Here is a 22,410-nt window from a genome sequence, read left to right as displayed (position 1 = left end):
CGTGATCCTGGAGACCCGGGATTGAGGCCCACATCAGGCTCCCTGCATGGAGCCTGCTTCTCCCTCTGCCTGTGTTTCTGCCTCTCTCTCTCGCTCTCTCTGTGTGTGTGTCTCTCATGAATAAATAAATAAAATCTTTAAAAAAAAAACAACTTCCAGCAGGAAGTGACACCTATGGCTTTTTATTCGCAATTCATTGGCAGAGAGCCACATACAACTTCAAAGGGGGTAGGAAGAGTGATTTTATTATATGCTCAGGAGTACATGGAATATTCATGAAGAGCTCTAATAACTAACACAACCACATTCACACCTAGCTCCTTTTTTATTAGCGCTCCCTTGAGAACACTGGCTCTGTCCAGAGTCTAACTTGCAGGTCAACAGGCATGCACCCATGATAAGACAGTAGATGAGGCTGGTGGCACCACTAGGAATGTCATGTCTGAGCCTTCTAGTGAAAAAGGGGAAAAGTGGCTCCTTCTACAAAGTGCCATAGAAGATGGTAGGAAGGAGTAACTGGCATTTCTGCTAGGGCAGTCCTTATTCTGGAAGGACTATATTGGGATGGATGGCAGTGTCCTGAGGGTCAGGATGGATGAACAACTTTTCTCCCTTTGGTTTCCTTTCCAATAAAGTTTAGGTCAGTGTCATATTAGATAAAAATACCAGTTCAATATAACAAAGTCATTGAAAATAATTTTGAATATATCCTGGAAAATCCGAAAGGAGTATTACATGGATAACTCTGACAGTACTCCCTAAAGTTCTTCTCACTCTCTCCTTTTCCTCGCTATGTCCACCTGGAGAAACCTTATGCATCCTTGAAGACACTTACGAAACAGATTAGTCTGTGGTCCCCTAGACCATCGCTCCAGGCAGAACTAATCCCTTTTATACGCTCAGTCTATACTTACATATACTATTATGATACTTATTACATTATAGGGTATTGTGACATTATTTAATCATTTTATTTAACAAAACCTAGAGTCAGGCACTCTTCTAGGTGCTTTATAAACATTATCTTACTTAATCCTCATAATGTAACTATTAGGTGATTACTACTATATGTATATTTTTTAATTTTCATAGGAGGAAACAGGATCAGAGGGCATGGGTAACTTTCTTGAGGGTGTCTGGTTAGAAAATAATGGAGCAGGATTTGAACCAAGGAAACTGGACACCCTTGACCTGGTCATGAGTCTCTTGGGAGCTGTCACATTTGTGTTTGTATTCCCACAGGCCTAGCCCAGTCCCTGGTCATTAAGACTGTTTTTTAAACGAACGAGCACAGTATTCAAACCTGTTGATGGACTGTAACTTATTAGTCTGTTTCCAGATTTCACTGTATAATTTGTGCTGCCATGAAATCTGCTTTACAAATTACATTGGTTTCATTGGGGTTATTTGGGGGTAAATTCCCCTAGGTGAAATGATTCAAGAAGTATAAACAGTTTTATAGATAATTGCTTAATCACGCTCCAGAAATTTGGGATTTAGAATTCCACCAGCTATTCTTAGGTGTGCCTATTTCGTCAGAGTAGCTTCAGGGCTTCGTTTTTATTTTAATCCGTTAAAAGTTAAAAGTGAATTTAGAGGGGGCCAATGCAGGCCGTGGGTTGACGAATGATGAATTGCTCTAGGCAGACTGTTGGGATTATGAGGTTTGGAGTGCTGGAGCTGTGTTGAAGTTTACTAGCTCATTGGGAGGTTACAGAAGCTTCTGTCATTGGAATGGGGTGGGTTCTTTCAATCTAATGGACGGAATTTGGCCTAGGAGAAACTGCATTGGCTCGCTTTTGTGTTCTGATCCCATTCGTTTAGATTAGGTTGTTCAGCCCTTACCACTGCCTGGCCCCAGCCCTCCCCAAGCATCCCTGTGCCTCGAGTCCTCAGCTGTCCCCCTACAGAGACAGGCCACTTGTATTAAATTACAAATGATGGATAAGAGCTCAGAAGCGCCAACTTCCTTGTGAAGGATCAGAGCTTAAAAACAAAACAAAATGCAACAACACGGGAATACAAGCCTTGCTGTGTGATTTTATGGCCCTGAAGGGACAGCAGTTAAGAAGGAAGACCGGTTCTTTTGGGCCCAAGGCCATGGGCAGGACTGCTGGCCCCGCCTGAGAGGCCCAGGCCGCAGAATAGGGGCTTCCTTCAGCTTTAATCTGAACAACTGGGGTAGATTCTGGAGGTAGGCGGTGGGGCCTGCAGAATCCTCAGCAGCAGATTCTAAAGCCTGGTTCTTGACGAGCAGCAAATGACAATCCTGGTGGTGGCATGGCTTATAAGAACAGGAGCACAAAAACTGCCCAAGCCACCATCATGGCTTCTCTGGGTCAACACAACTGTCATTGGCCAGGAAGCCTTCCAATCCTGGCCTGTTCTTATCCTTACATCACTGTAATTTTCTAACAAGTAATTCCCCTACTTTAAATTCTCCCAGTCGATTTTTTTCCCCCACCTACCCGAAAATCCAAACCCTTTCCTGTGGGCCACGGGGCCTCTCCCAAGCCCCTGTCTCTCCCTCTTGCCCAGGCCACAATGGCCTTCTTCTGCTTCCGGAAACACACTGGGCTCATGCGCGCTCCTCATCCTAGCTTCGCACCAGCTATTCCCCCTGCCTGGCTGGCAGCCCCCAGCTGCTCCTTGCCTTGGCTCAAACGGTGTCTCCCCAGGGACGCCTTTCAGTTCCTCTCCACCACACTCCCACCTGTGTGCTCCTGGTCCTTGTCACTAGGACACAGCTCTGCAAAATCCGTAGCTTGTCTTTTCTGATCATGTCTGAGGTTCCTAACCCCTAGCAGAGTATCTTACACACAATAAACCTTGATCCTCACAAGCCCGGGAAGTAGGTATTACTGTTGCTGTTTTTCAAAGGAGTCTTCAAGAGCTGGCCCAAGATTGCTCTACTTTGAGTGTTTAAAGCAGAATTCACATCCAGATTTTCCCACTCCCGGTGCCATAATGATTCTAGTGACCCAGGGCGTATTACAGACCCAGGCTCATCAGATCCATTCAAACAGCCAACTCGCTTATGACTCAGCCTGATATCTTGCTACACTGGTTCCAGCGCACACTGCATTCAAAGAAAGATATGGAAAGGGCTAGATGCAAACCAAAGAAAAGCAAGGTGAGCAGAAGACGTACTGGTGGCCTCATGAAACAACTATGCCTAAAAGTTAAAGACACCAAAGTGCCTCAGCCACATACATAGATTGGTGAGTGTCTTAATTATCCACAAATTGCCTCCTTTTGGCAACTGGGGAATGCTTAAGGTTGCCTAAAATAACCAAAGCATGTCCTTTTGTTTTATTTTTTTTTTATTTATTTTTTTTTTTTGTCCTTTTGTTTTAAAAACAGACACATTGGGGGACGCCTGGGTGGCTCAGTGGTTGAATGTCTGCCTTTGGCTCAGGTTGTGACACCAGGGTCCTGGGATTGAGTCCTGCATCAGGCTCCCTGCATGGAGCCTGCTTCTCCCTCTGCCTGTGTCTCTGACTCTCTCTCTGTGTCTCTCTCATGAATAAATAAATAAAATCTTTTTTAAAAAAGTAGGCACATTACCATCAACTGATGAATGAATAAACAACATGTAAGTATATCCATATAATGGAAGAGTGTCCAACTATAAAAGGACAAAGCACTGATGCATGCTACAGTATGGCTGAACCTCAAAAACACTATGCTAAGGGAAAGAAGCCAGACAGAAAGGGCCACCTATTGTGTGATTTCATTTATATGAAATATCTGGAATAGATAAATCCACAGACTGAAAACAGATCCGCAGGTGCCAAGGGCTGGGAGGACTGACTGCCAAATGCCTATTTCCTTTTGGGGGAGCTGAAAAATGTTCTGGGTTTAGACAATGCTGATGGTTGCACCACATTGCGAATGCTCTAAATGCCATGGAATTGTATACTTTAAAATGGTTAAAATGGTAAATTTTATGTTATGTGTATTTTACAATAAAAAATCAGGAAAAAAATCAGGGAGTTAGAAAATAAGAAATAATACTTGTACTGCTCGGCTACTTTTTTTTTTTCTCAGCTACCTTTTGAACAAAGTAAATATGCTCAATTCTAGCCATTTTAATTTTTAAAAAGAGGCTGAGGGTCATCTGGGGGGCTCAGTCGGTTGAGTGTCTGCCTTCGGCTCAGGTCATGATCCCAGGGTCCTGGGATTGAGCCCCACATAAGGCTTCCTGCTCAGTGGGGAGTCTGCTCCTCGCTCTTCCTGACCCTCCCCCAGCTTGTTCTCTCTCTCTCAAATAATTAACATCTTTTTTTAGAAAGACATTAAAACACAAAGGTACTAAATAAAAATTAGAATCACAGAATGCACAGATACTAAAAAAAAAAAAAAAAGCCCAGGTCGAGTACAGTTTGATGAGAATGGTCTCTGGGCTGCTGGTGCTGGTTGCCACCCAGTGGGCAGGGCACGCCCCATGTGTGGGCGCTGCTAGCTGGGCTCCGGGAATCGGTTTCTGCCTCTCTCTTGAGGACATAAAAGCAAGTGGCACATTGAGGACGGCTCCTGAAGACATCAGCAGACACTCCTTGCAGGCTGGGCCCTGATGTACGTGCTCCTCTTTCAGAGCCCAGCATTACCTGCTTAGCTGCCCAGCCATTCACTTGGGCAGGAGTACAGAACATGATTTCATCCGACTTGCTGTCTTGCTTTCTCAGGAGCTGGAGTAGTTCCACAACAAATGGACTCAAGAATACCTATGTCCAACTCTTAGAAAATTGGGTGATCGGAGAAGTTCCAAGCTGGCTTTCAAGGCACTGGGACCAGCATGGTGTGGCTTTGCTCACCCCAGGCTCCGCTTCTGCTCCTGAGAGCCTGTTACTGCCCCGCTCTGATGTACAACTGCCACCACCTCACATTCTGCTCCTCTCTTCTCCCAACCCAACATCTCTCCCTGCCTTTACACTGAAATCTTGCTCATTCTTGAGGTCCAACTCAAGCCCTACTCTACTTAGGATTTACACCACGGCGTTCTTGCATTTTGTTTTAGTGCTTGGGAATTTTATCTCCTCCAACCAGATCGCATGTTTTTTCTGATGACCAGACCTCTTCTAACTCTGGGGCACCCCGTAGTCGTACACAACCTGCGCTGCCTGCCAGGCAACTTCTCCTCTGTTCTGCCAACCTCTGGTTCTCCTCTGCTGGGCAAATGTGTCAGCGACTGGCTCAGGGAGTGACATGTGAGTAACAGGAGACCCATGAGATTTATGACACCTGGGGCTTTTGCTGGAGCCACCAGAAAGAGATCTTCTTTATCCATGAGTTGATAAACTGATAGGGGCTGCTGGGGACCATCGTAGCTGACTCGCAGATGATTGAGAAGCGAGCCCACAGAAGGGAGCAGAGCCAGGGGGCGGAGCAGAGTCCTGATGGCACTGTCGGAGGCTCTGGATTGTAACCGCGCTTGATGCTAGCACTTCTCCACTTATGAGGGCCAACAACTTCCCTTCTTCCTGCTGGTTGGTTGCTTCCAACTGGAGATACACTAATGCGCCTTCCAGCATTTACTGTGGGCACATGGTAGGCACAAAAGGTTTGCTGACTTGGCAGTTTGTTTGCAGCTAGGTCTAGAGTAGTCAGGTGGAGTGTTTTTTGCATTAAACATTGTTATTGTGGTAAAATATACATTGACATTCACCATTTTAATCATTTTAAGTGTAGAGTTCTTTGGCATTAGGGACATTCACATTGTTGTGTAAACATCACCACCATCTGTTGCCAGAACATCCCAATCAGAAACCATATCCACTAAACACTAACTCTCCGTTCTTTCCTCTCCCCAACTCCTGGTAACCATTATTTTATTTTTTGTATCTGTGAATTTGACTACTTTATGTACTTCCAAGAAGTGGAATCATACAATAGTTATTTTTGTGATTATTTTGTGATTATTTCATTTAACATAGCATCCTCATGATTGGTGCATGTGGTAGGCAGCATGTGCCAGACTTCCCTGGCTTTCTAAGGCTGAACATTCCGGAGCATGTACACACCACATCTCATTTACTCACTCACTGATTGACAGGTTGTTTCCACCGGTTGGCTTTGTGGATCGCGCTGCTGTGACTATCAGTGCGCAGATAGTTCAAGTCCCAGCTTTCATTTCTTCTGGGCCTGTGTCCACAGCTGCTGGGGCACAGATAATTGTTTCACCTCAGGACCCATCCTGCTGTTCTCCACAGCGGCTGCACAAACAGCACCCCAGGGTTCCAGCATCTCCACGTCCTCACCAATAGATGGTATTTTCCATTTTAGGGGAAAATATTTAGCTTAAAGGTAGAACTGTTGTAATGCTGGGAATAGAGCTTATTCTGTTAGCCAGTCTAGAGAAGGACAGCACTGTTGAGTCAATGGGACATGAAGGCCAGAAGCTTCGGCCCAAAGTAGTTCTTTCACTCTTTACCAGCATCACCTCTTTATAAACTCCCTACTCTGTTACACACTGACAGGCCGGGTGACACCTCTTTGTCAGGGAGGGAAGCGGGTCCTGGTGATTGGCCACTCCCCCTTTCCCAGGGAGGGGAGAGGGAGAGAGGCCAGGCACATTTTGACTTGTGGGTAACAGTTGCCTCACACCTCCATGCCCGCCATGTTTTCAACCAGAAGTTGCCTTGTCATCAACCCCAGGGCGCTCTTACGGAGAAGAGGGAAGCTGTGGCATACCAGGTGCTCACGGTGTACCCCCAGTGAGGTGTGTTAGCAGCTGTTGCCTCTTTACAGGACCTCCCCTTTTCCTCGTTCCCCTGGCTACGGAAAACTATTGCTTGAGCCCTTAGGGGAAGATGGAGGGCATGTGAAACATGAGGTCCCGGAACAGGCTGCCATCTTGAAAGGCTTTATTTCTACTTCATCATTGTCTCATACAGACTCTGAGGGACCATCCTTTGCTTCAGTTTGGTACCCTCCGGACTTTTTGCAGTGCTTTTCCTTAAACAAGAAAATTTTGAGTAAACACTGTATATTGCCAGTTCATCTTTAACAATAATTTAAAAATGCCATTGCTGTTGTATCTCAATGCAAGAGGACAACGATGAAAGTACAGTACGAGGGATTCACAACGTATTACAGTGGGACAGATGACTCACACTTACGCAATGGTAGGACCACAGTAGCAGTATGTACATGCACCCCAGAGCGCTTCGAACCCAAAGACATGCAAGTCGAGTAGAGTACGTGGATTATACAGCAAATTTGGTAAGCCCAGCTGAGGACTCTGTACCTTTGCAAGAATGCTGACGTGTATCCCCTCCAGTAGAGAGGATATCCGTCTTGTCGACTGGCTTCATGGCTTTTTCACTATAAAAAGTTCACTGAATCAGTCTGAAGCATTTCAAAAATTCTTAAAAAACAAGAACACTGACAAAATGAAGTTAACTTAAAACACTCTACTTCAATGTGGGAACAAATCAAACCAAGGCGTAACAGTGCAAATTTAACAGAGAGGCAGTCAGTATTGAGAGCAAGGGTGTTCAGAATCTCTTAAAATGTACATCTTTAAAACTTTTATTTTTTAAATTTATATCTTATCTAGCTTTTTTGTTTAATATACTGTGTAAAAAAGATGGAGACAAAAATAGTTTTCTGAGCTATGAAAAAAATTAAGTTATTACAGGCACGTTTACGGTTTCGTTCTAGAAACATCTCAGGTTCACAGGTTGGACATTCAGCAGCTGTGTGTTTTTTAAAAACATTCTTTGACCTTGGGAAAGCTAGATCTTTCCTTGTGGGTGGAGCTTGGTTGATGACAGCGTGGTTATGCAAATTACAGGGAATCATTCCCTGATAATCCATGCAAACTTGCACTCGTCACAGGTGTGTCTTCTCCCCCGGTGGCTCCTCATCGCCGAGCTCCTCCAAGGAGGCTGGGTCTCCGGGTGACTGAGCCAGTGAGGCAGTGGGGGAATGTGAGGCCCAACGGGACGGAAGGCGACGGTTTGCTGGTCTCTCGGGCCTGGAGAAGCAGGGTTCTAGGGATGGAGCTAGTGCGGAACAAGGTAGTTCCTTCAAAGCCGAGAAAGAGAAAGACAGGGTTACTCAGAACCACAGTTCCTTTGTGGGGGGAAGGGGGTGACTCTCCCCAAACACACTTCTCAACAGACTCCAGTTAAATGCAATGGATTAGGGGCAACTTCCCAATGTTAATTTATACTTGCTCCAGGAGAATAACAAAATGGTCAGTGAAAAATTCAAACAGATGATCAGTGACAGAGGAATGAGAAGATAGCAAATTATGATCAAAATATGGCAATGCTGTGAGATGGGTATGTTTACACAAGCATCTTCAGAATTGGGCTAGAGCCTATGGAAGGTGGGGGAAAGCCACAGGCCACCTGGTCATGGTCTGACTTGGCTGACCCCATCCTTCTGGCCCTCCTGAGTGATCTATTAGCCACAGTGACCTGGCCCTAAAAGGCCAGTCTCCCTACCCTTTGGTCTGTTGGAGGCCCATGAAGAGACGGATGATTTATCCAGCTGTATTAGCAAAAAGACTCACCTTAAAACGAACTCTGCTACTGTTTATTCCAAGTTGACTGACAGTGGGTTAAACAAACTCCCACAACATGGAAAAAAAATGCTGCAGGCAGAAATTTTAACTTTGGTCTGGTTTTTAATGACTCTTCCCTGCTGCAGCATTTTAGAAAGTGGCATCAGAGTGTGCTTGTGCTTCTGTTACAGGCATCCTACGCCTTCTGAGAACAGATAATGCAAGACACACTCAACTGTGGGGCAGACCACCTATAATACATCTTCCCGGGCCAAGGCTCCTTTTCTGGTGTTAACGAATGTCCAGCTACTTGTCCTTAGTCTGCAGGCTAGGAAACAAGGATGCCCAAACCTGGAGTCTGCTGGTGCACGAAGAGTGCGGGTGGTGGGAGGAAACCCGAGTTCACCGGGCGGAACCCACCTGCCCAGGTGACACTCAAACAAGAAAAAGCTGAGATGGTAAGCCACTGCAATGAAGAATGACAGCAAATACAGGCTCTCAGAGCCCAAAGGGAAGGACATCAGAGGACGGACATAGATGTGACAAGCAAGTGCAGAGGCCAGGATGAGGAGGGTTTAGTCTGCAGAGCAGGGAGTGACAGTGGAGAAGAGACGGTGGGCTGTATCCATGGGCACAGTGAGGACTAAGGAGAAGAGGGGAGGCAGAGCGCCGCCTTGGGGCTTCTGGAAGAGTGATGGAGTGAGGTGGGCCTTGCTTCCCCGTGGGCCCCACGGGAAATGGCATGAACACTGAGATACTTCTAAACATCCCCGGCCTCCTTGTGACGGCAGTTGTAGCAGAGGATGGGGAAACCTTGATTAGCAAAGTGCTAGGCTGGTGGGAACCATGGCAACCAGGAAGACCTCGCCCACAAAGGCCTGAAATAGCTGAAATGCAAACTAGGTGGGGTGAGCTGTCCTCTCCTCACCTCAGCCCTGCTATGCACATGCGTGGAGGTGCATGGTTTAGGACACCTGCTACTGCTTTGTCTTTTTCTGTCTCTGCTCCTCCTATTGTCAGATTTGTGTGTTGTGTGTTTGTATTGTGTATGTTGTGTAGTATATAAGTGTGTTGTGTATGTGTGACATCATGTTGTGTACAAGTATGTGCCTTGTATGAGGATGTTATGTGTGCATCGTGGGTCATTTTGTGCATGAGTGTCATGTGCTGCATGTGCTATGTATGAGTGTGTGGTGTGTGCCAGGTGTGCTGAATACTGAGATGGCTGCTATCATGGGTTTTTTCCAACACCGCTGCAGCCCATTGCCACCTGGCCGATACTGAACCAGAACGGGCTTTTGATTAGACAGTGTGGTGCCACTTCTTCATCATGTGAACCCCTATAGGGAGAAATGTGTGACCGGGTTCAAGAATGGACTCTTTCTTTAGTAACACACCAGTACATACATGCAAATGGTCCCGTCCTTCCCTAAGAAGCCACTGCAATGGCTTAAAATGTGGCCATTTTATCTTGAGAGCACCTTTTTAGTCTTTGAGAGCCAACTGCATTTTTGTATTTAACACTCTGAGTTAAGACTAGTGGGTGAGGTGGGTGGGTGACTAATTCGTGATCAGACATAAAACTGGTATTTTTTCACATGCCTCGATTCAGGCTCAGATGGCAATTCTGTGAGACTATTTTTTGGAGCAAGGGATGGCTTTGTTGTTGATTCATCCAACAAATATTTATTGAGCACTTACTACATCACCTATGGTGATCACTTCGAAGGACAAGATACATTTGGATTTATTCCTTCTGGTGCGGGTGTTGAAAGAGAGAGAAAAGCCTCATCGAATTATGGTCACATCTCATTATAGCATCTAGTAGTGTACGTGTGCCTCCAGGATACCAGCGAGCAGGGACAGGCCACCTGGGAACATATTCGGCTCACAGATCCCCACCGACCAGGCCTCTCTGCCAGAGACAGTCCCTTCTCCAGCCAATATACCTTTACTCCTATGAGAGCAGAGAGTGGAAATCTCAGCAGGATTTCTTCGGTACTCTGTGCGGCCACTGGGAATGTCTAGGCTTGCCCATCTGTCCCTGAATGTGGACTGTAGGCCAGTGCAGGTGGTGGGCTCTATGGTCAGGGCAGATCTACCTGGCACGTTTCAGCCTTGTTTCTGAGGCTGAATCGTGGCATTTCTGACGCCAACCAACCCCAGGTTACACAGATGACCTTTCCAGACGGTGTGCAAAGAAGGTAGAAAGCACTTACGGCGTGAGGCCGGCAGGGCTAGAGTTCCCAGGGGGCAGTTAGTAAGACAGTTTGGTTCTGGACAGAACAGACAGAGAAAGAAAAGAAAAGCAAGTAGGTTGGAAAGTACTTTTTAAACAAGAAGAACAGTAAAGGTTTAAAGTCAACAAGCCTGGTGGTAGTTCCAGGGACAGCTATCAGGAGAAACATGGGGCCTGCAGAAACGGGCAGGTGCACCCCGGGTACGCAGGCCTCTCTCTGCATGGGTCCAGGTGGTTTGGAGCATGGAAGGACCCTCACTGCAGAACAACATCCGATCTCTCCCCTCTGCTTTCTGTTCTTCCCTGATTGGCCCTTTAGCACTTAACATTTCAGAAACCCTTTGGTGTGCATAGAGATGGAAGTCACATGACTGTTGTATTTGAAACAGAGGATTAAATGGTCTGTTTTTGTCACAATGATCACATGGTTACTGCTCACACTAAAAGTTTCCCCTTGTATTTTCCACTAGACACAGGAGGGAAGAATAGCACTGCATTTCCAGATTATTCTTTCCCTTCACACCATAACTCATCTCTTAGCTTCTCCGCATGATAGAACTGGTGCTACAGTATCAAGAGAAAAAAAGAGGATAAATATAGCCATGGGACAGGAGTGAGAAAAGACAAGGGAGATTTCCCGCCATGCCCCCAGCCAGGGAGGCCAATGTCCAGGCATCCAGGGAACATTTAGGGAAGGGCCCACTGCGGGGTGCTCAGGGCAGGTTGGACAATCAGCACAAGTCCTGGTGATTTTGGAATGAAAACCCAGAACTACTTATTACATAATTTAGGGGATGATGGGAAGGGATTTCCAATGGGCCTATTACAGGAAGTCAATTTAGATAGGAACAATGTCACTGGAATCTAGAACAAGCAAAATACCAACAGGAAAGGAAACAGGAGCCCATAGTATTTAATCTCTGCCAGTGAGTGCTCCAGGCAAGTACTGAATTCCCCGAATTAGCCGATCATCTCTTTGGTAGCAAACACACCCAGTGAGAAGATAATTTAAATGGACATTTTACAGATAGGACCAAAGTGGCAGGGGGATGGGCATAGCTCCGTACTGATAAATTCGTTTTCATGCCTTAGAGCTGCTTTAGCCATTAAGCGGTTGTCTTTCTATTATCATAGATTGCTTGGAGCATTCACTGTAACTCAAAGCCCTTTTTGGTTCCTAAACATTAATTTCTCTTTAGTTTCTAATATTAATGGACATCACAGACCAGCCAGTTAATGCTTTGGGCCAGAGCCCTGATTCCTCCAGAGCCCTAAGGAGGTAGGGCATTCACACAAATAAGCCCTCTGCAGAACTAAGTCACTTACCTGAGACCCCTGGAGGGTCGGGGGTAAAAGCAGCCTGCAGAAGACACCTGAGAACACTCAATCACGGTGTTTGTTCTTCTCAGAGCACATAAACAACTTTATCACAAAGACTCATGTTCGGAACAGAGCCAATGTACCATCGATATTAGGTTGAATGAAATGGCAATTGCCATTTCTGTAGGTCACGGGTAATTTCACGTGGTTTGACCTCCTTCAGATTTAAACTCTACATTGTCAGTTGACTCCAACTTGATAGGTTAGACTGGGGGCTATTGTTTCCCCTCGACCCCCACCCCGGGGGAAACGTGGGTCTGGAGGTAACAGGGAACACACACCTGCCTCATCTCCTCACCTGTGAAGCCAGGGCTACCTGGGCCATGGCGGGAGAGCAGGGGGGCGGCCCTGGGAGCGTATTTCTCTCCTCTCTGACCCTTGCCATCTCAGAGCTGCCTCGCCTGGGGAATGGTTACGGATATATCTGGGTGTGGAGTCTGTTCCTCAGGGCTAGTGGTGAATCAGCCTCACCCTCAAGTCTACATGCGGGATCACAGTGTCTGCTGAGGGCAGGGAACATGTGCTGCTTCACTGCACCAGGCCCGCAGCCCCACCCTCTCATTCCCAGCATTACTGTCAGGCTTTGTTTTGTTTCGCTCATTCTTGAAGTGGAAATGAGGATTGTTTTTAATGTGGCGTGGTATGGACATACGGCATGTGGATATGCATTAGAACAACATTCAAGGTTGACCCATTGGTGAATAATGTTAAGGGGGATGTAATAATATCGCAGGGTAATAGCAGGTGACGGGATGTGTGGTCATATAGACTGTGATAATATGACAGATGTAAGGGCGATAATAACAATAACCACATTGTATGAAGGCAGGAATTTGATCTTATCCATCTGTCTCACCTGGTTTTATTGCCAGGGAGATTCGTGGTCGTAGAGGGCATGGGATTTGTGAGACAGAGGGCTGCTATTCTGTACTGACGCCAGCACTGGAATCCAGACATTCTTGTACGTTCCTGATGAAGCACGTTCTAGTGTCCACACTATTACACCCTCTCCGGCATACCTCTTGTGTTGTCCTGGATAAAGATCTGGAGCACGCAGAGAACCCTGATGTGACTCTCACACACTTCACACACACACATTTCTAGGACACAAATTCACACAGAAAGAGGGCAAATTATAACCCCAAGTGAAAAGCCCAGATAGACAGATGAGCACCATCAACTAGATCAGACAAGAGAACCTGAACCAAACCCTGAGCTACATCTTCAAGAAAAGATCACTGAGGACAATAATAGGAACTTTTCTTTAGGAGCAGCTTGGGCCTTATGTTTCAGCCTGTTCCATTCTCCCATAAACCCTGTATCTTCCCAGCTCACAAGAACCTATTCCTGAAACCAGATGACCTAGCAAAACCCCAGCTTTACATGTGTTTTCTTGACATTTGAACAGAAGAGCCAGTGGGGGGGACGGTTGGAATACTCAGCCTTATTACCTCGATGGACCCTGGTTCAGCTTTGATGGTTTCTCCCATGTGGCTGTCACTGTTAAGACTTGGGGGCCCGTGGGGGGCCTGCCTCCTCTCCTCCTTTAAGGCATGCTCCAACAGCTTCTTGTTGAGGATCCGGGCTACGTTCTCAGTGAACGTGTAACCAGGGGGAGCGGATAAGTCCTGCCTCAAGGGCGTGCCCTCTCCCCCTTCCTCCCTCCAAGTCTCTGAGCCAGCCCCGATGGGGCTGGGGGACCGGCCCCGGGAACTGGGGCCCGTTTCCTGGCCTGGGCCCAGCTCGGGCCGGGGTTCTGCTGAGCGAGATCGGCTCCCGGCCCGAGTCCCCTTCTGGAAGGGGTCCTGCACCACGGGGCTGTGGTCGATGATGTTGAAGAGGCTGGAGAGGCCATCGTTGATGGCGGTGTGCACCGGGCTCTCCCTCGTGGTGGTGGAACGGGCCCAGGCGGACTCGCTGCACCCCTTTGGGGCCAGCCCCAGGGAGGTCCTGCTGTTGGGCGGCTCAGCTTTGGGGAGGGGCTTCCTCTGCAGCTTGGGAGACCCGTACTTGGGGGAGCAGCACGTGCGTTCGAACTTGGCCTGCACCTTCTCGATGGCGGGGGCCATCTGCCGGCTCCGAAGGCCACGGGAAGGAGATGACGCGGGCGTGGCCCCGCCCCCGGCCTTGGGTGTGAGACACTTGTGGGGGCTGCTGGTGACGGCGCTGCCACGCAGGGCTTCGGTCTGCAGGCCAATGGTGATGGTCTGGACGGTCTGTGTTCCCGTCGTCCGGGACCCATTGGTCTGGCAGGCCATGTCCTTGAGCGGAGGCTTGGGGGGGCCAGAGCAGATGGCGTTCCTGACCGAGAAGGCCACCTCCTTCATGTCATCACTCATGTTCTTGGACATCTGCAGGCCGTGCAGCGAGGAGGCAAAACCCAGGGGGGCGCAGAGGGCACTTTCGAGGGGGCGCAGCCCTCCCTCCACATAGTCTCGGGGGTGCCTGGAGGGGGCGCAAGGCCACCTGCTGAGCACGTGTTCTGAGGGACCCCCTTTTGTGTCTCCAGTGCCCCCCCTGGCTCTGCTAGTTGGAAACGGGCACTCGGGCTCGGCCCGGCCCTTGCCCTCACTGCCCGCCACCACGATGCCATCCATCCTACGGACCGCGGGCGGGCTGTGCAGCACCCGCACCCCGGCCTGCTCCGCGCACATGGGGCTCCGAAGGGGCTGCTTCTGGCAGTGCTCTGGGCTGGTCATGGTGTCCGTAGTCATGGTGACACTCGTGGTGAGGTACCAGGAGGAGTCAGGGAAAGGCTCTGCACCAGCCTCGCTCCCTGCCCGCCCCCCCTCGGTCCTGTCTGCCCAGGGCTCCGGGGGCCTCTCGTCCCAGTTCTTGCTGTTGAACTCCTCGATGTACTTCAGATCATCAGGAGACAGGGGCGGAGTGATGTCCTCCTTGCTGCTGGTGGCGGGGACGCCCTTCTCCGGCAGGAAGGGAGAAACGTCCATCAGACGCTGGAACTCAGACATGGAGGACACAGACACGGCCCTGGGGAAGGTGGGGGAGAAAAGGGTGTCAGCTGCCTGCCAGCCGGGCAGCCTGCTGACCTGCCACCCTGCACCCCCGACCCAGCGCGGCACGCATGTGCTGCCCAAGGGACAGGTGCCTGTTGTGTGTCAGTCTCCATGCAGGCCAGCGGGAACACTTTCTGGCTCCTTGATGTTCTCTACTCTTGAGCTGCCCTGTGGATGTTTGATGAACTTTTAACAGCTCTGGAATTGTTCCAGGAGCCTTATATTTGTCAGAATGGAATACAGGCAGCCCTCAAATATTATGGGAACAAGCTGGAGGCTGAGCTCTGGGGTGGTCAGGGTTCAGCTCCAAACCCACTTTGGAATGGTTTCATTTTGGCCTGTGGATGCTCTAGAGGACATCTGGCTGATGAGTGCCCTCAAATCCTAACCTACTAGGAGTTTCCTGAGTTCCAGGTATTGTGGCAGATGCTTGCACTGCTGACAGGAAAGCAGCCCTGTCCTGATCCAAACCCAGCTAATGGTATATGCAGGGGGGTGGGCACCACAACATCACAGCTATAATCTGACGTCCTGTTCGCCCACTGGCCTCATCATCTATTGGATGAACTTCTACGGAAGTACAGTTGACCCCTGAACGATACAGGGGTTAGGGCATCTGACCCCCATGTAGTCGAAAATCCATGTACAATTTTTGACTCCCCCCAACTTAACTACTAAGAGCCAACTGTTGAACAGAAGCCTTATTGATGTATAAACAGTCTATGAACACATATTTTGTATACGTATTAAATACTGTATTCTTAAAATAAGTTAACGAAAGAAAATGTTAATAAGAAAACCATAGGGGATCCCTGGGTGGCACAGTGGTTTGGCGCCTGCCTTTGACCCGGGGGCGCGATCCTGGAGACCCGGGATTGAATCCCACGTCGGGCTCCCTGCATGGAGCCTGCTTCTCCCTCTGCCTGTGTCTCTGCCTCTCTGTCTCTCTCTGTGTGGCTATCATGAATAAATAAATAAAATCTTTAAAAAAAAAGAAAAAGAAAAAGAAAACCATAAGGAGGGGCACCTGGGTGGCTCAGTTGGTTAAGTGTCTGCCTTCAGCTCAGGTCATGATCCCGGGGTCCTGGGATTGAGCCCCATGTTGGGCTTCCTGCTCAACAGGGAGTCTGCTTCTCCCTATTCCTCTGCCCTTCCTCCCCGTCCCCACTCATGCTCTTTCTCTCAAATAAAAAATTAAATCTTAAAAAAAAAGAGAAAACCATAAGGAAGACAATATACATTTATAGTACTATATTAACTGGAAAAAAATCCGTATCTAAGTGGACCCATGTTGTTCAATCCATGTTGTTCAGGGGTCAACTGTACTAACTAACCTCCAGAGACCAAACAGAAGATGTGAAGCAAAGGAGGGAAGTGGAAGGTGTGACAGGTGGGCACTAATTTCCAAACACCACTTCCAACAGAAACGTCGTCTGGCCCGGCTGAAATCCACCAGCAGGGCCCAGTTCTTCCCTTCCCTCTGCTTCCCTCCTTTATAGCCAAAGCCTGTTTTTTTGTTCTTGCTCCTCCTGAATTCCTGGATAAGAGGAAGATGCCTGCACACACACACATATACCATGTGGGGGTGAAGATAGGTAAGCTAAAGGAACAGCCAGTTTGGGGTAAGTGCTCCCTGATGGATGTGCATTTGGATGTAGATTCCTCAATATATTAGTGCTTTCACTGAATATATTTCTATTTGGTATGAATTTCCTGACTACCTCCTATAGCCCAGGGTGGGCACCCTAGAGGGTCCAGGATTCTGCAATGCTCAGACAGGAGCTGGCTGGAGCACCCAGGCAGCCTGTCAAGCCCCCCAGGGCAAAGCAGTGGCGGCCAGGAAGGCTTGGGGCTGGCCCTGCCTGTGAGCTTGGACCTGGGCTCTCTGGCTGGGGTGGAGGGGAGGCACCCAGACTGTCTCTGCCACTACACCACTTTTTCATAGGACATCTTGCTATCTGCACACCCCAAACAAGTTTAAACACCTAGGGTTTTTTTTTTTTAAGATTTTATTTATTTATTCATAGACACAGAGAGAGAGAGAGAGGCAGGGACACAGGTAGAGGGAGAAGCAGGCTCCATTCAGGGAGCCCAATGCGGGACTCGATCCCGGGTCTCCGGGATCACACCCCAGGCTGCAGGCGGCGCCAAACCACTGCACCATGGGGGCTGCCCACACCTAGGGTTTCAGATCAGCACAAGTGCTGCCAGACAGGTCCCAGACAGAGAGTACATGGGCCGCTCCACTGCACGAACCACTAGCGGTGCTGAGGCCAGGACTGGGGTCTGTGTACCACAGAAGTGGCAAAAAGCTCTGGGTGCCTCTGCCCTCACCCTGGGGACGCATGCTCTTGTGGATACCACTCTGGCATAAAAGAGAGCAGACTACGGATCCCGGTGGGCCTTCTAGCTTGTTATTTCTCACAAGAGGCAAAAGTGAGTGGTATTTTTTTGTTAGAAACCATCTACAAACTCTCCTATGGCCTGATGAATAACGGTAAGCTGGCTCCCAACTAGCACTGAAAATAAAAAGAAATCGAAGGAACAGGTCAATTTATTAAGCTTTCCAGCAAGTGTGATTTCTCTTCTTGCCTCTGGGGCCAAGTCCAGGGGTTGCTGAATTACTAATGAGCTTCAGAATGCTGTTCACTGGGGGCTGGAAGTGCTCTATGGGTACCAAAACCCCAACCCTATCTATATTCCTTGGACACTGCTTGTCTAAGCCCCATTTCTGCCTCCAGGGCTTGGATGGATTTTGTGGAACAGAGGCGTTTTGGGCAGAAAAAGGGGACACATCAGCCTTAGCAGTGGCCAAACCTAAGATACAAAACCGGACACATCTGAAATGTGTGCCATTGTGTGAAGGTACAAGGAAGAAAGCATGGAGGGAAGACAGGAAACTTCTTGAAGCAAGAAGGAGAAGGGGATGGTGGGGATGACACACATGTACCCCTCTCACCTCAGACATTCTGATATCTAAGTTTTAATAATATTTCTGATATTGTGATGTTTGAGTTCTCATTTCAGTTTAACTTTTCTAAGTATGGATGACTTTTGAAATTAATAGTAGCAATTAAGATAAAAAATAAGAGGAGAGCCTGTCTGGCTCAGTCAGTGGAACGTATGACTCTTGATCTCGGGGTTGTGAGTTCGAACCCCACGTTGGGTGTAGAGATTACTAAAAAAATAAACTTTTAAAAAAAGATAAAAAATCAGAGCTAGTATACCCAGAAGAGCTCTGTGAAGATAGTTAAACTCTGTTGACTGTGTCTGGCATTGCTTTGTTTTATGTGTAGTAACACATTTAAGCTGTAAAGCAATTTAAATGCCTTCTGTCTAAGATGAGGAAACTGAGGCACAAGGTAGTTAGTTACCCAGCTCACCTCAGGGCATATGGCTAGCGAGAGGCAGAAGTGCATTTGAAACCAGGCTCTAGTTCTCGAATGCAGCCTTGGATGGTCTGAGAAAGACCAGTCAAGGCAGAGCCTGAAGGACAGAAACGCACCACACGCATTTGGGATGGTTGTGGATGAACCTGATACAGGGCAACATGGGGAGGAGACAGTGATTCATGGACTTGAAGTTCCTAGGAAAACCAGGGATGAGGCGATCTGGAAACAGCCAATTGCCCTGAGAAGAAGTTTCCTGGGGTGGAAACAGCATGTGTTCATCTATAAAGAAGCATGTGTGTGAGGGTGGGGTGTGTGCGTGGGGGGTTGTGTATGGGAAATCTTTGTACTTTCCACTCAGTTGTATGTTTTTAATGTTTAAATGTAAACAAATCTGTTTAGATGTGTCTTTTCAGATACATCCTATCATATATATTTTGGGTCATATGTGACAACCAGTATCACCAGCATCACTCACTTGGAATTTATTTGTGGTTTACTGCCGGGAAATATTTTAATAAATCCTCCCAGCAGAGCTTTAAATGCACAGTATATGAAATGTCTCATGGCATATCAAGTGGGAGTCTTTCCAGACCAAATGAGACGAGAGGGGTTTCTGTGGACTTTTCAGAAATCACTGAACACAACATTCTTTTATACACACAGTCCACAGCTGTAACTGTCCTCACCATGACACTACCGCCCACACCAGTGCAGCTAGTCTCTGGCCTTTCTTGCTAATAATAGGAAATTCTGTATTTACAAAATCAATCATAATAAAGCCACTACTTATTTAGAAGTGTTACTTTAAGTCCTTTTGAAGACAGTCTTCAGCGACAGGATAGAATTTTAAGACCAAGAGGTTTTAATTTCGGTAGCCTACTACTGTTTTCGTTACTCTTACTTACCTTTGAAGATTTCCCTTGTGATTTTCTTCTTCCTATAAAGAAGAAATAAGATCGTCTGAATCTGTTCATATTGGTTGCCAGGCAGCTTCAATGTGCTAAGTGATTTGTTTTGCTCTTCTGCCATAGGAAAATACCATTTAGAATATACACTGAGGCCAGGTGTTGGTTGGGAATGCTCCTGACCCCCAGCTCTTTGAACTATAATAAAACGAGGACCTGCAGTGTGAGGAGGGACTGCAGCTCCTGCCGTCCAGGAAGGAGCCCATGTGAGTGAGAAAAACTGGCTATATACTTCATCATGAAGGAGGTAGCTCTCCCGTGCTTTCTCAAAGGAAGCTAGTATATGAATTTCAAGTCTGGCTGTTGTAATGACACATACGTGTGTGTGTGTGTGTGTGTGTGTGTGTGTGTGTGTAAGAAAGAGAGAGACAGAGACAGAGAGGAGGAGGTGGGGAAAAGGAAGACGTGGCTCCCCATAGAGGAAGTTAGGTGGCTAGGCCCCTTGGTCTAAGCCTCACTTTAGAAGTCGATGCAACCGCCTTTGGCTTGAGCACATTCTCGGTTGTGAGCATTGCCATTTGGAATCAGAGGCGAGCTTATAATGACTTACTGACTTTTGCTCAGGACCCCAGTCACTGTGGACTGGGACCAGGGCAGGCTCCCAACCTGCTTCCTCTCTGCTGTGCAACTGCACCATGGGAGTTGCCAATAGATCAAACAGGGTGGCGCACTAGTGATGTCATGCCACCTGGCCATATACTGCGGAGAAGGCACCTTGCCTCATGGACATCTGGCTGAAGTCTAGCTGCCCCACATTTCAACACTACTTCGCATGAACTCTTAGAAGTCTGTCTCTGGACTGGCTTAGGGACAGGTACAGCAACTGTTAAACCGACTTACATGTAACGATTCCTAAAATCCAACCCAGTTTTAAAACCCAGTTGTAGGGATCCCTGGGTGGCGCAGCGGTTTAGCGCCTGCCTTTGGCCCAGGGCGCGATCCTGGAGACCCAGGATCGAATCCCACATCGGGCTCCCGGTATATGGAGCCTGCTTCTCCCTCTGCCTATGTCTCTGTCTCTGTCTCTCTCTCTCTGTGTGACTATCATAAATAAATAAAAATTAAAAAAATAATAATAAATAAATAAATAAAACCCAGTTGTAGAAGGGGAATCACTAGAAAAACCTGACATTGTGCCATGGAAATTTCAGCCCAGAGCTTACTTAGCTCACTGATTTGTTGATCTAATTTTTGTATGGCTTCTAAGTGTTGGGACTTGTTCCCCCCTTCTTTGCACAGTATAAGAATTTATAGCATGTCATTGTTTAGTAATACTATTTCCAGACGTGAGGTACTTTCCTTAGAACAGATTCCTTTTTTGTTACCAGCAAGTTGTTTAGAATCAGAAGGCTGTTATGATTTAAAGAGAGGTTGAAGACCTATACTCCTGAGAATAAACTGTCTCCTCCTGTGTGTTTCATTGGACCAGCTCATGTATGAGACCTTTTGTTTACACGGGACACAGTTCTATGTCTCCAAACTCTCCAAACCTGAAACATGGTGGTAGAGGGAACTGCCTGCAGCACTCACTAGGAGCTTGGGGTCAGGGCCACCAAGCAGAACTCTTGGCACCATGAATTTTTCATGCTTACTCAGCCCAGAGGCTGCGATTTGCAAATCCCAGGCCTGCTGGCCACGTGGACAGGTTTCCTGACAACCCCCTTGGTCCTGCAGCAGTTAACTGGACCCCAAATCCCAGGCCGACCTGGGGGAGGCAGTTCCTGAACTCCCGCTGGGGCTCTCGGGCTGGAGGCTCCTCTGGCTCGTCATCTAGAGACAAGGCGTCCAAGTAGAGGTTTTCCCGTGCTGAACATCTGTCTGATTCCTTCAGCTTGGACAGCGGCCGGTCTTCGAATGGGGTGGAGTCGGTGTCTGCACAGGACCACATCCCCAAGGGACGGGGCATTCGGGGGCTTCCTGGATGGGCAAAGGGGCGGATGGTGCCTTCTTTTTGATCACAGAGGAAACTGCCACTTCTCCGGGGACTGTTTTCTTTCTGCAACTTCAGGGTTTTAAAAATGAAAACAATTAGCCTCACTTTTCTGTATGTGGCTCTCCCTAAGACCACTGCTCCGCCATGATCTGCACTATGCTTGCGTCCATCGGAAAGACTGTGAGAAGCAAATGTTCTTAAAGTTCTGGCCTTAATTTCATAAGTAATACAACATTACAGACGCTTTTACTAAAAAAAAAAAAATAAATAAAATCACAATTTTATCTGGACTGGAAAATCTACATTAATCACACACACAAGCCAATTCCTGCTGAGTAGAATATATATATTACTATATACAACGTGGTGTACTGTCCACGGGACATTATACATTTATTTTTAAAAAACTGAACATTGTTAAATGACATATTTAGAGCTCTCTTTTATACTTTCAGAACTTAAGGAAAACCATTGGCGATAGCAAACTTCTGAGGGTGAATCTGATTTTCCTCACCAGCAGAGTTTCCTCCTTAGGTCACTATTATTTCCAAGTCCTTTGGAATGAGTCCTGCATATAATCCAAGGGATTGAACTGGGTTGTAACCATAGGGTGTCAGAAACAATTTCTAACTTTGCTTGAGAGGGTTAATTAAACCTTAGCTATCAAGTTAATTCAAGATCTGGTCTGACTTAAAAACAAAAAATAAGCTGCATACTTTAGAGCTAAACCTTTTTTTTTTTTTTTTTTTTGCCTGACTTGGAAAATTCAGGAAGCAACAGTGGGCAAAACACAGGACCCTCTGGGATTCGGAAGGCCTGAGTTGGAGCCATTGTCCTGTGGCTTGCCGGCTTGCTAGCAGACGTGAAGTTCCCAGCTGTCCCCAGCTCAGTGTTCTCATCTGTAAAATGGGGACAGATGCCTGTTGTAGAGGGGAGGTGTGCAGGGGCCACTGGCCAGACAAGTCCAGC

General features: G+C 47.6%; 1 protein-coding gene across 15 annotated transcripts in view; it reads right to left on the bottom strand.

Annotated features, from left to right (window-relative positions):
• Window positions 1–6,849: 6,849 nt before the first annotated feature.
• The window catches only part of MTCL1 (microtubule crosslinking factor 1), a 128,599-nt gene continuing 113,038 nt past the window's right edge, over window positions 6,850–22,410 (bottom strand). For 10 of the 15 annotated variants that reach the window (XM_035718732.2, XM_049112922.1, XM_035718734.2 and 7 more), the window contains 4 exons: window positions 21,214–21,510; window positions 19,449–19,480; window positions 13,586–15,125; window positions 6,850–8,031 (listed from right to left, as the gene is read on the bottom strand). In XM_035718732.2, coding sequence (XP_035574625.2) covers window positions 7,837–8,031; window positions 13,586–15,125; window positions 19,449–19,480; window positions 21,214–21,510 — 2,064 coding nt within the window. In that variant the 3' untranslated portion in view covers window positions 6,850–7,836. Of the gene's footprint in view, window positions 8,032–10,734; window positions 10,792–12,990; window positions 13,179–13,585; window positions 15,126–19,448; window positions 19,481–21,213; window positions 21,511–22,410 lie in introns of all 15 variants that reach the window. The other 5 variants (XM_049112926.1, XM_025429504.3, XM_035718731.2 and 2 more) reach the window with 3 other exon arrangements.

The sequence above is a fragment of the Canis lupus genome, chromosome 7 (genome assembly GCF_003254725.2).
Source record: "Canis lupus dingo isolate Sandy chromosome 7, ASM325472v2, whole genome shotgun sequence".
Taxonomy (NCBI): domain Eukaryota; kingdom Metazoa; phylum Chordata; class Mammalia; order Carnivora; family Canidae; genus Canis; species Canis lupus.
Note: the sequence above shows the minus strand (reverse complement) of the source record. Positions and strands in the feature narration are given on the sequence as shown.